The 12367-nt window shown below is 56.2% G+C and overlaps 1 protein-coding gene across 1 annotated transcript in view; it reads left to right on the top strand.

Moving 5' to 3' along the window:
• Positions 1-12145, top strand: part of Tcerg1l (transcription elongation regulator 1 like) — a 172109-nt gene extending 159964 nt beyond the window's left edge. Inside the window, exons 10-12 of the mRNA XM_026410296.2 lie at positions 3793-3882; positions 7590-7708; positions 11989-12145. Of these exons, the coding sequence (XP_026266081.2) occupies positions 3793-3882; positions 7590-7708; positions 11989-12145 (366 nt within the window). The remainder of the gene's footprint in view (positions 1-3792; positions 3883-7589; positions 7709-11988) is intronic.
• Positions 12146-12367: the final 222 nt, after the last annotated feature.

Genomic DNA, 12367 nt, shown 5'->3' with positions numbered 1-12367 from the left:
CATTTACCTGAAGTTCACCTGGGCTCACGGGGCTTTCGGCATGCTGACCCCTCCAAGGGCACCTGTATCCAAGAAGGGATGGGAGTCCCACGCAGGATGCTGTGGGCCCCTCCTGGTCACACAGATCTCTGTCAGTGTGGGCGTGTTCCCTGAGTCCCCCACCTAGTGGGGTCTACTCGGGCCACCAGCTCCTCTATGCAGGGCTGCTCTTGGCAGAGCTGAGGCAGTGACCAGGGGCCCACCTTCTAGGACGAGGCAGGGCTGGGCCCCTTGCCCCAAGCCTGGTCCCTTTATCCTGGGGCAGTCACCTTTAATCACTGGGACACTAGAGCCAGAAAGAGAAGACCCAGCAACATGCTCCAGAAAATGGGGTACAGCGCGTTGGCATTAAAGGACAGGCTCTGTTCCCAGTCTGAGTGTGCAGGTGGAGTCCAGGGTGGGCGGAGAGGCTGGACAGTGACAGAGCAGGACGCCCTCCTGCCTCCACCCCCGGGTGCCTGGACCCAGATGCTCCTGGGCTCAGGCCTGAGGGAGACTGGAGAACCCACTTCTGTGTGGCTGGGTGTCACTTCCACCTGCCCCCAGGGGTCTCGGTGACACTCCAGAACCCCATGCACATTCCAGGAGGAAGGACTGCAGCATCCCTGGCTGAGGTTATGGCAATTCCCCGAGAGCCAGGCACAAGAAGGCACAGGAGAGACTGGTGCTGGCAAGGGAAGAAAGCCCCCGCCATTGTCAAGGGCATGAGCTGGGCAGAGGCTCAGGGGAGGGGACCGTCAATGACCAGGGACAGGGCTCTCTTGGCAGCTGCAAGGAGAGGCCACTGCACACAAGGCAAGAAGGGGCACCGTCTGTGCCTCTTTCCCTTCTGTCTTTAACACCACGTCACACGGGCGTGTCACATGGGCGCCTCCCTCCTTTGTTCACCTCAATAGGCTCTGAAGGCAACAGTGTCACCGCTCAAGTGCTGTCCCCACTGGAGCACAAGCTGGGGGAAAGGGCCAGCCCTGGAGGGGCCGGAGCCTGGACCAGAGATGAGCGCCCTTGAGACTGGTCACTTCTTCTGCAGGACATTCACACCTGGACCAGGAAACACGACCTTGACCTTGGCCAACAGTTGACGTCCCAGTTTCACTATCACCATTTTAATACGCCAGGGAAGTGAGGGACCACACGTGTGTGTCTTGCTGATCAAACTTGGTGAGGGACAGTGTCTGAAGTAACTGGGTCTCTATCTAGGGTGGAAATCAGCCCTGTTCCCCATGACCTGGCTGGACAGCCGCTGCTCCCCCGGGACATGCACGGGGGCCAGTGCAGACAGATGGATGGCACGTGCTTCTGTGCATGCACAGGAACGATGGTGTCCCCAGGTGCTGGCCCTAGGTGGGAGCCAGGTGCCCAGTGACAGCGAGGGGGGCCCTGGGGAGACCCATACACTCTCCAACACACAACCCATGACACTCACCCTCTCCTCTGGCCATTGGGATCGCTGGCCCTTGTTGATCCAAGGATTGAAACATACTCGACAGGCTTTTTAGGGGAGAAGACTGAAAGCCCAGTGCTCGCCGTGGAGGCTGCTCCCCTGTTGAGGCCTGACCGCGTCCTCACCCCGAGATGCCTGGCTGGCACCGGGCGCTGACAGGACCTCTGTCTTCACACGTTTCAGCCTGCTCTGAACTCTCGCGGCCACTTTACTTAAATGGAAGCCATTTGTCTTGAAGCTGAATTGTCCCCAGGAGCAACGCAAAATCCTTTTACCCCCTTCTGGAGAGGCTTTGCTGGCGCTCGGTGGAGGCCAGAGCAATTTTCTCTGGCTGTCTTCTGCGTGGTCTCCACCAAACCTCAGTCACCTTCCAGTGGGTGTGACAGAGGCTCCGCTCACCCGTCCCCAGTGGGGGTGCCAGGCAGCCATCGCTGGGCATGACAGAGCTCTTTCCCTGCAGAGTCCCCTGCCTGCCGTGAGTGCTCGCCGGAACACGAGGAGCACGCCACAGTAGCTGGTTCTCTGGATCCCTGCAGGCTGCTCAGCATGCCCTGGGTCCCTGGCATCCAGGCCTGTCTGCTGCGGTGCCAGTCCCCTATTGGAAGTCCTTCAGTTCCCCCATCTGCCTTCTCCTACACCAGGGCTTCCTGATATCATGGGGCCTTGAATTGTTTTCTCTGAATTCTCAGCACCCAGCACAGGACAGAGGCAGAGTTTATCCTAAGCCTGTGTTTCTGAAAATGAATCGTTTTTAAATGACTCAGGCAGCCTTCCCTTGTTTTCTCTGCTGAGTCCCATGCAGCAAACCCGTCTGGATGTGGTTCCTATCACAGCTCGCTGGGACAGAGGAGCCAAGGCTTCCTGCAGGAATGACTGGCTTGGGGCTCAGGCGGGCACATCTCAGCTAAGCCTGGAGCCCTGTGCAGAGCTGCAGAGCATGGGGGCTGGCAGAGCAGACTCGGGAGCACACGTCAGGCATGCAGAAGCCAACGGAGGACTCCCAGGGCTGACGCTGGAGCAGTGTGAACAGCAAGATGCATGCAGCAGAATTGGATCCTGAGAGTACGCGCTGCGTACCATGTGTCCTCACAGATGAAAGAAACTGCTGAATAAATGAGTGAATGTGGAAGAATCCAAATCTCTTATGTAGCCACTGCCCTCGGTTAGTAGAGTTTGCTAAGTGTGGGCTGAAGTGTCCACCTTCGTCAGGGTGCAGTGGGCAAAGGGCAGAGTAACCTGGAGGTGGAGACACGGACACAGCTCAGCCAGGTGGTTGGGTCCAGGCCCCAGTGCTGAGAGCCGGGCATGGTGGGGATCCCTGATGTCATGCATGACGCATGACACAACAGCCCTGTGGTCTTCTTCCCAAACCCGTAGCCCCAGATGATCCCGCCCCCGGGGGATCCTGTCAGCACCCCAAACAGCAAGGCCATCAAAAACCAGGGAGTCTGAGAAACTCCCCAGTGTCGAGGAAATGTCAGGAGGGGTCCCGAGAAGAAAAGAGAAAGTCCTGCAGGAACCGCAGGATGAGTGGCTTTGTTAACAGTGGTGGGAGGGTGATGCCCTGACCAGCCTGGCCCACTGGCAGAGTTGGGGGCAGAGGAGCCTCCTGCAAGGTTCTAGCAAATTTTCAGTAATGCTAAAACTACTGTAAAATAAAATACGTGGCTTTTAACAATAACCCACCTAAAAGATGCTTGATGTTGATTAAAATACCAACCAAAGGGCTGGGGATGTGGCTCAAGGGATAGTGCGCTCGCCTGGCATGCGTGCGGCCCGGGTTCGATCCTCAACACCACATACCAACAGAGATGTTGTGTCCGCCGAGAACTAAAAAAAAAAAAAAAAGTAAATATTAAAAAAAAAAATTCTCTCTCTCTCTCTCCCTCTCTCTCCTCTCTCACTCTCTCTTAAAAAAAAAAAAAAAATACCAACCAAAGTTCTGCTGACCCAGCCTGTTTGCAAGACATAGCCCTCTGTTGTGACCTGCAGGTTGTGAGAACTTTTGCAAATATCCTCTCTGCTCTCAAGACTTGGCTGCAGTGCTTTCTCCATGGAGACCGGGGCCTGCAGACCAGGGCTGAGCCCTGGAGACTCCCAAGGAAGAAACAGTGTCACGAGTCTAGAAATTAAATTTCCTAATGTTCTAAGCATTGATTTTCTCGAAATGTTCGCACGCTTTCATACAATGCCGCGTCGCTGATCTGTTGTACTCCGATGTTGCATTTTTTTTAACCATTGATCATTTCAGCGCAACCCCAGCTCAGAATCTGATGCTAATACCAACTCCATTGAATATCTTTCTCCAGGTGTCAGCGTTTTCTACTTGGGAAAAAGAATTGCACAAAATTGTGTTTGACCCGCGCTATCTCCTGCTAAACTCTGAGGAGCGGAAACAGGTACGGTGGCGTCCAGCAGGAAGACCACTACAGACACAGGACTAAGGGGCGGCTCTGGGCTTGTCACTGCTGGTGGACAGCTGCCTGCTGACTGCCCGTGCAGCGGGGAGAGGGAGCGTGTGGTGCGTGTGGAGCTTCGAGTTGTGAACGGGGGTCAGCAGTGCAGTGGGGTCTCTCCTGGGAATCCTTCTTACCTGAACGTCCAGACTTGACCAGAGGTAAAAATGCAAACTGGGGGACCTAAGCCATGTCCCAGTGACTGTACTCAGAGTGTAAAGTCACCGGGCATGTCAGGTGCCATGTGATGTGAGTGACTGGGAGAGGTCCAGGGCACACTGCTGGAATAAGCAAAGGGTGGGTGTTCTGGAAAGCAGGTCCAGGACAGCAGGGCTGGCTTGGAGACAGGAGTCTGGAAGCTCTTTTAAAGACAGACTGGCCAGGGCTCTGTGTGTGGTGAGGTCGCTGAGCCTTCTGTTTCCAGGCTGACCAGGCAGATGGGAGAGGGCACTGAGATGACTGGGCTTCGGGAGAGGTGTGTCATCGCCAGGGTCAGGGTTAGGGAACCACGGCTTTAGCTGGACCTGTGGGGTCCACGGGGCCTGAGAATGGCCCGGCTTTCTCAACCCGAGTCCTCACATGAGGCCACGTCCTCCCTCTCACTGTACCCCGGGCAGTGAGTCACCTAGAACCAAGACTGACCGCAGAGGAGCCTTGGGGTCATCCCAGAGAAGAAGGTCCATTGCCGTGGGCCCACGGGCTCTCCTCTGGGGTTCTCAGATGGCAGTTTGTGGTCAAGACCCACGGGGAAGCGTGGAGACTGCCTTTCTATTTTCAGTTCAGTCACCAGCTCATGAAGTCCCTGTGAGCAGATGCCAGAGACGATGGCAGGGAGCAGCAGGCAGAGTCTCAGCCTGGTTGCCACCCCTGGAGCCGTAAAGTCCAGGAGCAGACACAGGTGGCCTTGGAAGTGGGAGGCTCCTGAGATGGCCACAGTCCTGTAGGAACCGGGAACTGATTACCTTTAGCAGAGTTTCAATTTTGAGAAAGAAGCATCATTGACCACATGAGGGGTGTGAGCATGGCTCCGGATAACCCTGCCATTGAGGGGGCTGGTTTGGGAGACCACAGAGTTTAATCGCTGACACCGTCTCACCCCTTTGCTGCATCATGAGATGGGAAGGTCCCAGCGTCCACCACAGCGGCACAGAGCAGGGAGCCTGTGTCCACGTGGCAGCCACGCCCTGCGCCCTGGAAGCCACCAGCGGCTGGAGTCTGACCGCCACCTGCAGGGCGGCTCCTGCTGCCATCTGTTACCGTCCTTTCTCTAAGTCACAGGTATTTCTAGTGGCCACCACTCTCTCAAGAGGAAGTTGAAGAAGGAAGACTCCCACCCCCAAGAGAAAGGCCAGCAGAGAAGAGACCCCTTGAACACTTCCGGCTCCAGAGAGGACCTGAGGCAGGGCCTGGCCACTGCAGCAAGTTCAGGAGCAGGGCCGCCACTGCCCTCCATGCTAGAGACAGCTGTCCTGTGCACCACTGGCAGGGAGCAGGGGCTGCACGTGGGCAGGCCAGGCAGAGGGCACAGACAGCCTGAGGGCCGTGCCTTCCCACGCCGACTGGTGGGGAGTCCTGCCCTCGTCCATGGCCTGCAGACAGATCCAGTGGGAATGTCAGCCCACACCTGGAGTCACTATTGGGGGAAACCTTCAAATGTCCCTGTGGAGTCTCCCAGAGGAAGCTGTGGGCCCCAGAAGGCCCAGTGAAGAGAAGGCAGCCACCAGCGGGCAGACTGCAGCAGCGGGGGCCACGTCAGCTCAGGGGCTGCAGCTGCTCCGGCACAGAAGCTCCGCAGCTTGTGTGAGCAGGGCACCAAGCTGGACTGGGAAAAGAAACAGTGTTCGGGCCTCATGCAAAAAGCAGAGCCCTATTGACAAATAAATAGTGCAAGCAAGCGTGTGCTGAGGCCCTGCGTCCCCAGTGCCTCCATGGGGAGGCCCAGGCTCTGCCGTGGATGATACCCCCCTCCCTCCACCTGGGGCTGCAGAGGAGGAGAGAGGGTGAGCCAAAACAGAGAACAGGGCCAGGGAGTGCAAATTGGGCCTGTTTCCATGGCAACGAGTACTGTTTGGCTTCATCACAGCAGAGCTCACAGTAACGAGATAATGGCCAACGTTATCTCTTTTAAAAAGTCATGCCCCACTTTGGAAAAAAATGGTATGATTGTTAGGAGGAAAAAATCCTGCTCTATTAAATCATAGCATCATAAATAAAGCAACTGAGAAAAAGGAGAGACAAGAGAGAAAAATCTGATTCGATGGATAAATGGTTCCAGGCAGAGAGGTGCAGGTATTCCACGGGAGCTCTGACCCCACAGCCAGCCAGCCTTTCTACCCAGATTTAAAACTAATAGAGCAAAACTCTGGCTAATGAGGGAGCCACATGCTTTTGTTTGGATAATAACCTTGCTTTCACCTCTTTTATTAGTTTAAATTATAAGATGACTAGACTCCATACCTTATTATTTGCCTTAAAAGTGGAATTAGCCAGTCAGATTCTTAAATAGACAGGCACCTGCTCTAAGGCTCAGCCATAGGCACTGCCGCATCCTCGGGTGGTAAGTAACACTCTGTGTTTATGATCCCATAAATGTTTGCCATTAAAGAGGGGCCTGAAACAGGAAGACAAGGTCAAAGAGGGCCAGGGCCAGCTGGCTCCTGCCGGTTTCCCCCCCCCCCCCACAGCGGGCTGCTGCTGCTGATGGAGACCTGCAGCCGCCCTGCACTTGGGTGCGACCCCCAGGCCTGCGTGGGTTGGTACAGAGGTGGCACCACGTGTGGGCTTTTTACTGATGCTTTATTTATATTTGCATAAGAATTTAAATTACCTCCAGTCTATTTTTTAAATAGTCTTGAGGTTTTGTTAGCATTAGGAATGAAATGACTTTGTCCCCTCCCTGCCAACTTCATAGTCTGTAAGTGACAATTCTTCAGATGTTAGAACGATGAGCAATCTTCTTCTAATAGAAAGCACGAGGCTTCTGTGGGCCGTGGCAGAGAGGTTTCATCATTCTGTGTGGCTCTGGTTTCTGAAAGGAAGGTCGTGGAGTCTCGGGGATTTCCCTGCAGACGGCACAGAGGAGGTTTCCTTGGTCTCATCTGAACACCTTTCTGGCCCAGAGAGGGTCTGGCAAGCCCAGCGGGTCTCCTTGAGCTCATCCCAGCCTGGACGCCCCCTGCCCCCCGCTGCAGGGTGGGGTTCTGGGGAACTGGAGGTCGGGAGTCCTCTGTTCACAGGTTCATGTCCTTTTTGGAGACTCGAAGGCCAATGACTTGCCTTGGGAGGAGACTAGGGAAAGCTCAGTACCCAGTGTCGCTGTGCCCATTGGTGATGGGAAACTCGACAGGCCAGGGACTGCTCGGAAGCTACTCAGGGTCCAGACGAGAAGCACACCTGAGGGGCTCAGAGAGGGCCACCCCGCAGCTCCTGGGACTCCGGCTGCAGGCCACGGTGTGGCCCAGAGGTGGGGCCTGTGCGTGGACCAGCACTGGGCCTCGGGGTGGGGTCCACTCTGTGGACTCATTGGTGCCCTTGAGAGCGCAGCAGAAGGGCCACGGCTCACAGGCCGGGCCACGAGGAGCGGGGTGGCTCACCCAGGGGTTCCATTTCTCCTGTGTCATCCCATAATGCTCTTGTCTGTGTGTTTCAAGATATTTGAGCAGTTTGTCAAGACGAGGATAAAAGAAGAATACAAGGAAAAAAAGAGTAAATTGCTGCTCGCCAAAGAAGAGTTCAGAAAGCTCCTGGAGGAGTCTAAAGTGTCACCCAGGTAAGGCGGGGAGCACTCAGGGTGTCTTCTGGGGCCAGCAGGTTGTCAGCGGTCACAGGGGGCCTGAGATTCTCCCTGTCCAGTCAGGTGACCTAACATACCAGGGACCCTGAGAGGAGCTGACTGTAAGGACGGGACCGTTCCTCCCTCTGGGGAGGAAAGCGGCTTTCCTACCACACCGTGGTGTGTCAACCCTCTGTCACCACCTGTGTCCTCCCCACACGTATGAAGGTCCAGGACCTGGCTGCCCACAGCAGTCCCGAGACCCAGGCCGACAGGGCACAGCAGCTCCCACCACCCTCCCTCCATCTGACCACTCAGCAGAGCCATGTGAGGGTCAACGCAGGCCACCCGGGCGAGTGACCTGTGTTGACTTGGTCACCAAGGCTGCTAAGATAACAAGGAGGGCAAAGAAAGCCGTCGGACAGGGTGGCAGCAAGCAGAGGCGCTCCTCAGCTTAGTTCTTTAAAGTCACCTGAGCTGACTCATCTTTTAAAAAAGTGAACATGTGCTCCTTCTAGAACCATGAAATAAGGCATTTGTAGGTATAAATGATGGGTTTTGATGCATTTTCATCTTAGATCGGCATGGCATCGGTCCTTTCAATGGAGGTGTAGGCTTCCACGTTTTGTGTGTGACCCTCGTGGTCGATGGCTGGGTGGCCAAGTTAGTGTAGCTCTCACCACCTGGTAAAGCGTCTTTCCTTCCAGATGGGGAGAAACTGAGCACAAATCATCCCCATCACGGAACGCTCATCTAGAAAAGTCTGGAGCCTGGGTTTCCTGTGGCCCCGCAGCTCTGAGAAGTGGGTTCTAGACTCGTCTCTGTCCCCATGAGTGGCTGAGGGAGGGGAGAGGAGGGAGGTGGCCCTGACGCCATGTAGCTCCTGGCCTGGCCCAGCCAATAGGCAGGTGCTGGACCTTCATCAGCTTCTGCATCCTCACAGGAATGGGGTGACCACACCAACCTCAGAGACCCCCAGAGGGTGGCATGTGGTGCTGCAGGGTCCACCAGTGCTGGGCAGCAGATGCTCAGGACACAGCAGGTGCCACAGGAACAGCCCTGCTGCTGTCCTCACTAGGGATGGTCGGCAAATGTTAGCCACAAGCCACACATGAGCCCCTGGGGCTGCTGCGCAGTGAAGGGGTGACCACAGTGCACACACACACATACCCACACACACACACCCACACACCATACACATACCATGGTCCACACACACACACACACACACACACGGACCACACACACCATGGTCCATAAAATGTGCACTTGGCATATATTACTGTGTTGACTTTAAAATCCATGTTTTGACTTTAAAAGCAGCCAAGTCCTCAGCGTCCCCAAAGCCCTTCCGGGGTCTCCTCTCCCTATTTGCAGCTGGGTCACAGCCATCCCAGTGACACACACAGGTGGCGGCGCACTAGAAAGCCAGGCAATCAAGCCCAGGCCTCGGGGGCAGCATCTGGGGCTCTGTCTCATCCTGTGGTCATCCAGGCTGATCCCCGCGGCCCACCTCAGGTCGCTCCTGAGAAGCTGTGGGAACAGCTGCCTCAGGGACAGTCCCGGGCACTCCAGGTCTTGGGCAGCAGGATTGATGCCTGGCCCTACAGCCCCACCTCCTGCAGTGGCCAACAGGCAAGAGGCCTTGTTTACCAGAGACCCTGTTTACAGAGGTGCATTGCAGACCCAGGTGGCCTCACAAGCTTGGTGACAGCTTGGCAGATGTGCAGAAAGCCAGCACTGTCCCTCAGCACAGCCCAAGAGCACAGAGCTAGAATTCCCCATCCTCTTCAGGGCCTCTTCCTTGCAGGGATGTCAGTAGGGGTGAGTGGGAGTGGCCCCTGTGCAGGCCTCCTGGGCGTGCCACGACCCTGTGCAGGCCTCCTGGGCATGTATGACCCCTGTGCAGGCCTCCAGGGCATGTATGATCCCTGTGCAGGCCTCCTGGGCATGTATGACCCCTGTGCAGGCCTCCTGGGCATGTATGACCCCTGTGCAGGCCTCCTGGGCATGCCTGTCTCCTTTGTAGGCCTCCTGAGAATGCCTGACCCCTGTGCAGGCCTCCTGGGCGTGCCTGACCCCTGTGCAGGCCTCCTGGGCAGGCCTCAGCCCCTGTGCAGGCCTCCTGGGCGTGCCTCGACCCTGTGCAGGCCTCCTGGGCAGGCATCAGCCCCTGTGCAGGCCTCCTGGGCATGTCCTGACCCTGTGCAGGCCTCCTGGGCAGGCATCAGCCCCTGTGCAGGCCTCCTGGGCATGTCCTGACCCTGTGCAGGCCTCCTGGGCATGTCCTGACCCTGTGCAGGCCTCCTGGGCATGTCCTGACCCTGTGCAGGCCTCCTGGGCATGCCTGTACCCAGCAGACAGGCAGAGGAGTGGCAGCCCTCACAATGGCAGCCCTCTCCTGTCAGGTGCAGGAAGTGGAGAAGCACAAGAGAAGCTAGTTTTGTGGCCCACAATTGTTAAACATTAGAGGACGAAGGAGAGAGAGGAAGGCAGGAGAGGTAAAGAGGAGCCACAGGGAAGAGGAAAACGGGAAGGAAGGAGGCCTCGGGGCCTGGCAGCTGCTGAGGAGGGCGCGGGCTCCTCTGGGTGCCTGATGAGGACAGGTGTGAGCAGCGTGGCAGTGGTCCTGTCCGGGTGTGAGAAGCTGTGCAGTTGCAGCTACATTTCATACAGTCGTTAAACGCCTGCAGGAAACGTGAAATCTTCTGCAGAGAGAAAGGAGGGCATGGCAAGAAACCCTTGACAGGGCCTGAGCCGATCCCCACTGCCCTGGGCACTTCCCCAGGAGCCCCACCTGGTGAGGCCCAGGTGGCCGGCGGGTTGAGCCCTGCCTGTGGCTGGGAGGAGGACCGTGGCTCACGCAGCCCACCAGAGCCTCCGCCCTCTGCTGTCACTGTCCCCAGCTTCAAGTTCAAGCTGACAGGACAGACCCACGGCCCACACGCGTCCCCCTCGCCACCCATGAGCCTGGCCTCGCTGGCCCAGGCTGGCCTCCTGACCTTTCCACCAAAGGACTCGGTGCCTAGCAGGTGGGTTACCCCTGACCTTGGGTGCTCTACCCCAGCGTGCTGCACACTCAGCGTGTCCAGTGGGGGGATCACAGAGCTCCACTGCAGTGGACAAGGTCCAACCCACCGCCCGTTAAGGTGGAACAAGATCTCAGCTGTGACCAGGGCCAGGGGGAGTGGGTCCCAGCTACTGGGGCCTCTAGGGGGAGCGTGTCCCACAGAAGGCATGCTGGCCCTGGATTCTAATGAGGTGTGGGCCCAACCAGGAGAAGAAAAGAGGGAAGGGTGTGCAGAAGGAACAGCATATGCCAAGTCCAGCAGCAGGTAGGAGCCTGGCAGGAGCAGCGGGGAGAAGACTCTAGGGGGTGCAGAGGGATGGGAGTGTCGGGACGGGCCTGGAGCCATGTCTGCAGGGGTGATGCCCAGCGTGGGCAGCAGGTGCTTCCCTGTCAGCCTGTTGGTTTGCAGCACCCTGTCCCTTGGGGCTTTCTCTGACTCAAGTCAGGCCGCCTGTCCTGGTCATGGTCAGGGAGCCAAGGTTTGCTCTCAGGGAAGACTTCTCAGAGCTCCTTCTTGCGGAGCACAGTGGTGCTTGCCTGTAATTGCAGCGTCTTGGAGAGAAGCAGACCAGAAACCCCCACCCCAAGGCCCTGCCATGACGTAGCCTGGCCTCTTCTCAGGTCAGCAGGACGTCTGCAGAGGTCATTGAGGTTGGAAGTCCCTCTTTCTGGTCGAGGCCATGTTTGTGCACAACAGGTGTGATGGGTCAGGGTCCCTAAGCCTGTTGTGCAAAAGATACTCTCTCTCTTTTCTTGGTAAAGACTTATGAAACGTCTGGTCTAAAAAGCACTTTCTGAGAACTCAAAGAAAGAAAAATGTTACTTTTATATAGACTCCTCCTGTATGGAAACTCCAAGCCCCCACCCCTCCATGCTGGGTCTAAAGTTTAAGCAATTTCTAGACTCATGGTCCAGAGAATGGTTTAGAGTGTCCAGTAGCACTGTGGACTGGCTGCAGCCAATAAACCTGCTCCCTGAAATCCCTCAGGTATCCAGTTCCTTCTGCTGCTTCAGGAGGCTGAGGCAGGAGGATGGGAAGTTTGAGTCCAGCCTTAGCAACTTAGTTAGCGAGGTCCCAAGGACTTGGTGAGACCTTGTCTCAAAAGATAACATAAAAAATGAGCTGGGGAGGTGTCTCAGTAGTGAAGCCACCCTGGGTTGAATCCCCATTCCAAAAAAATAAAAAGAGAACTCTTTCTTTTTTCAGGACCACATTTAAGGAGTTTGCTGAGAAGTATGGTCGGGATCAGAGGTTTCGACTCGTTCAGAAAAGAAAGGATCAGGAGCATTTCTTCAACCAGTTTATACTTATCCTTAAGAAACGGGACAAAGAAAACAGACTAAGGCTACGGAAAATGAGATGAATCTGTGGAAAATTCCGTAAGACCGAGGGCAGCTGAGAGCGTGGTGAGGGGCCAGGCATGGAGCCCGGCCGGCAGGGGCCTCCGAGTGGCGGGGGGCCGAGGCCTGGGGGCTCCTTCTCAGAGGATTACTGTTTCATATTGAAGCTCTCTTTTGTACAACATTCCGAGTTTGACGCATTTCTAATTGCCATGATACTGTTGATTCCTTAATTGTTTTAATTA

This window comes from Urocitellus parryii, chromosome 5, assembly GCF_045843805.1.
Source record: "Urocitellus parryii isolate mUroPar1 chromosome 5, mUroPar1.hap1, whole genome shotgun sequence".
In the NCBI taxonomy this organism is placed as follows: domain Eukaryota; kingdom Metazoa; phylum Chordata; class Mammalia; order Rodentia; family Sciuridae; genus Urocitellus; species Urocitellus parryii.
The sequence above is the reverse complement of the archived record's forward strand: the minus strand, read 5'-3'. Positions and strand labels throughout refer to the sequence as shown.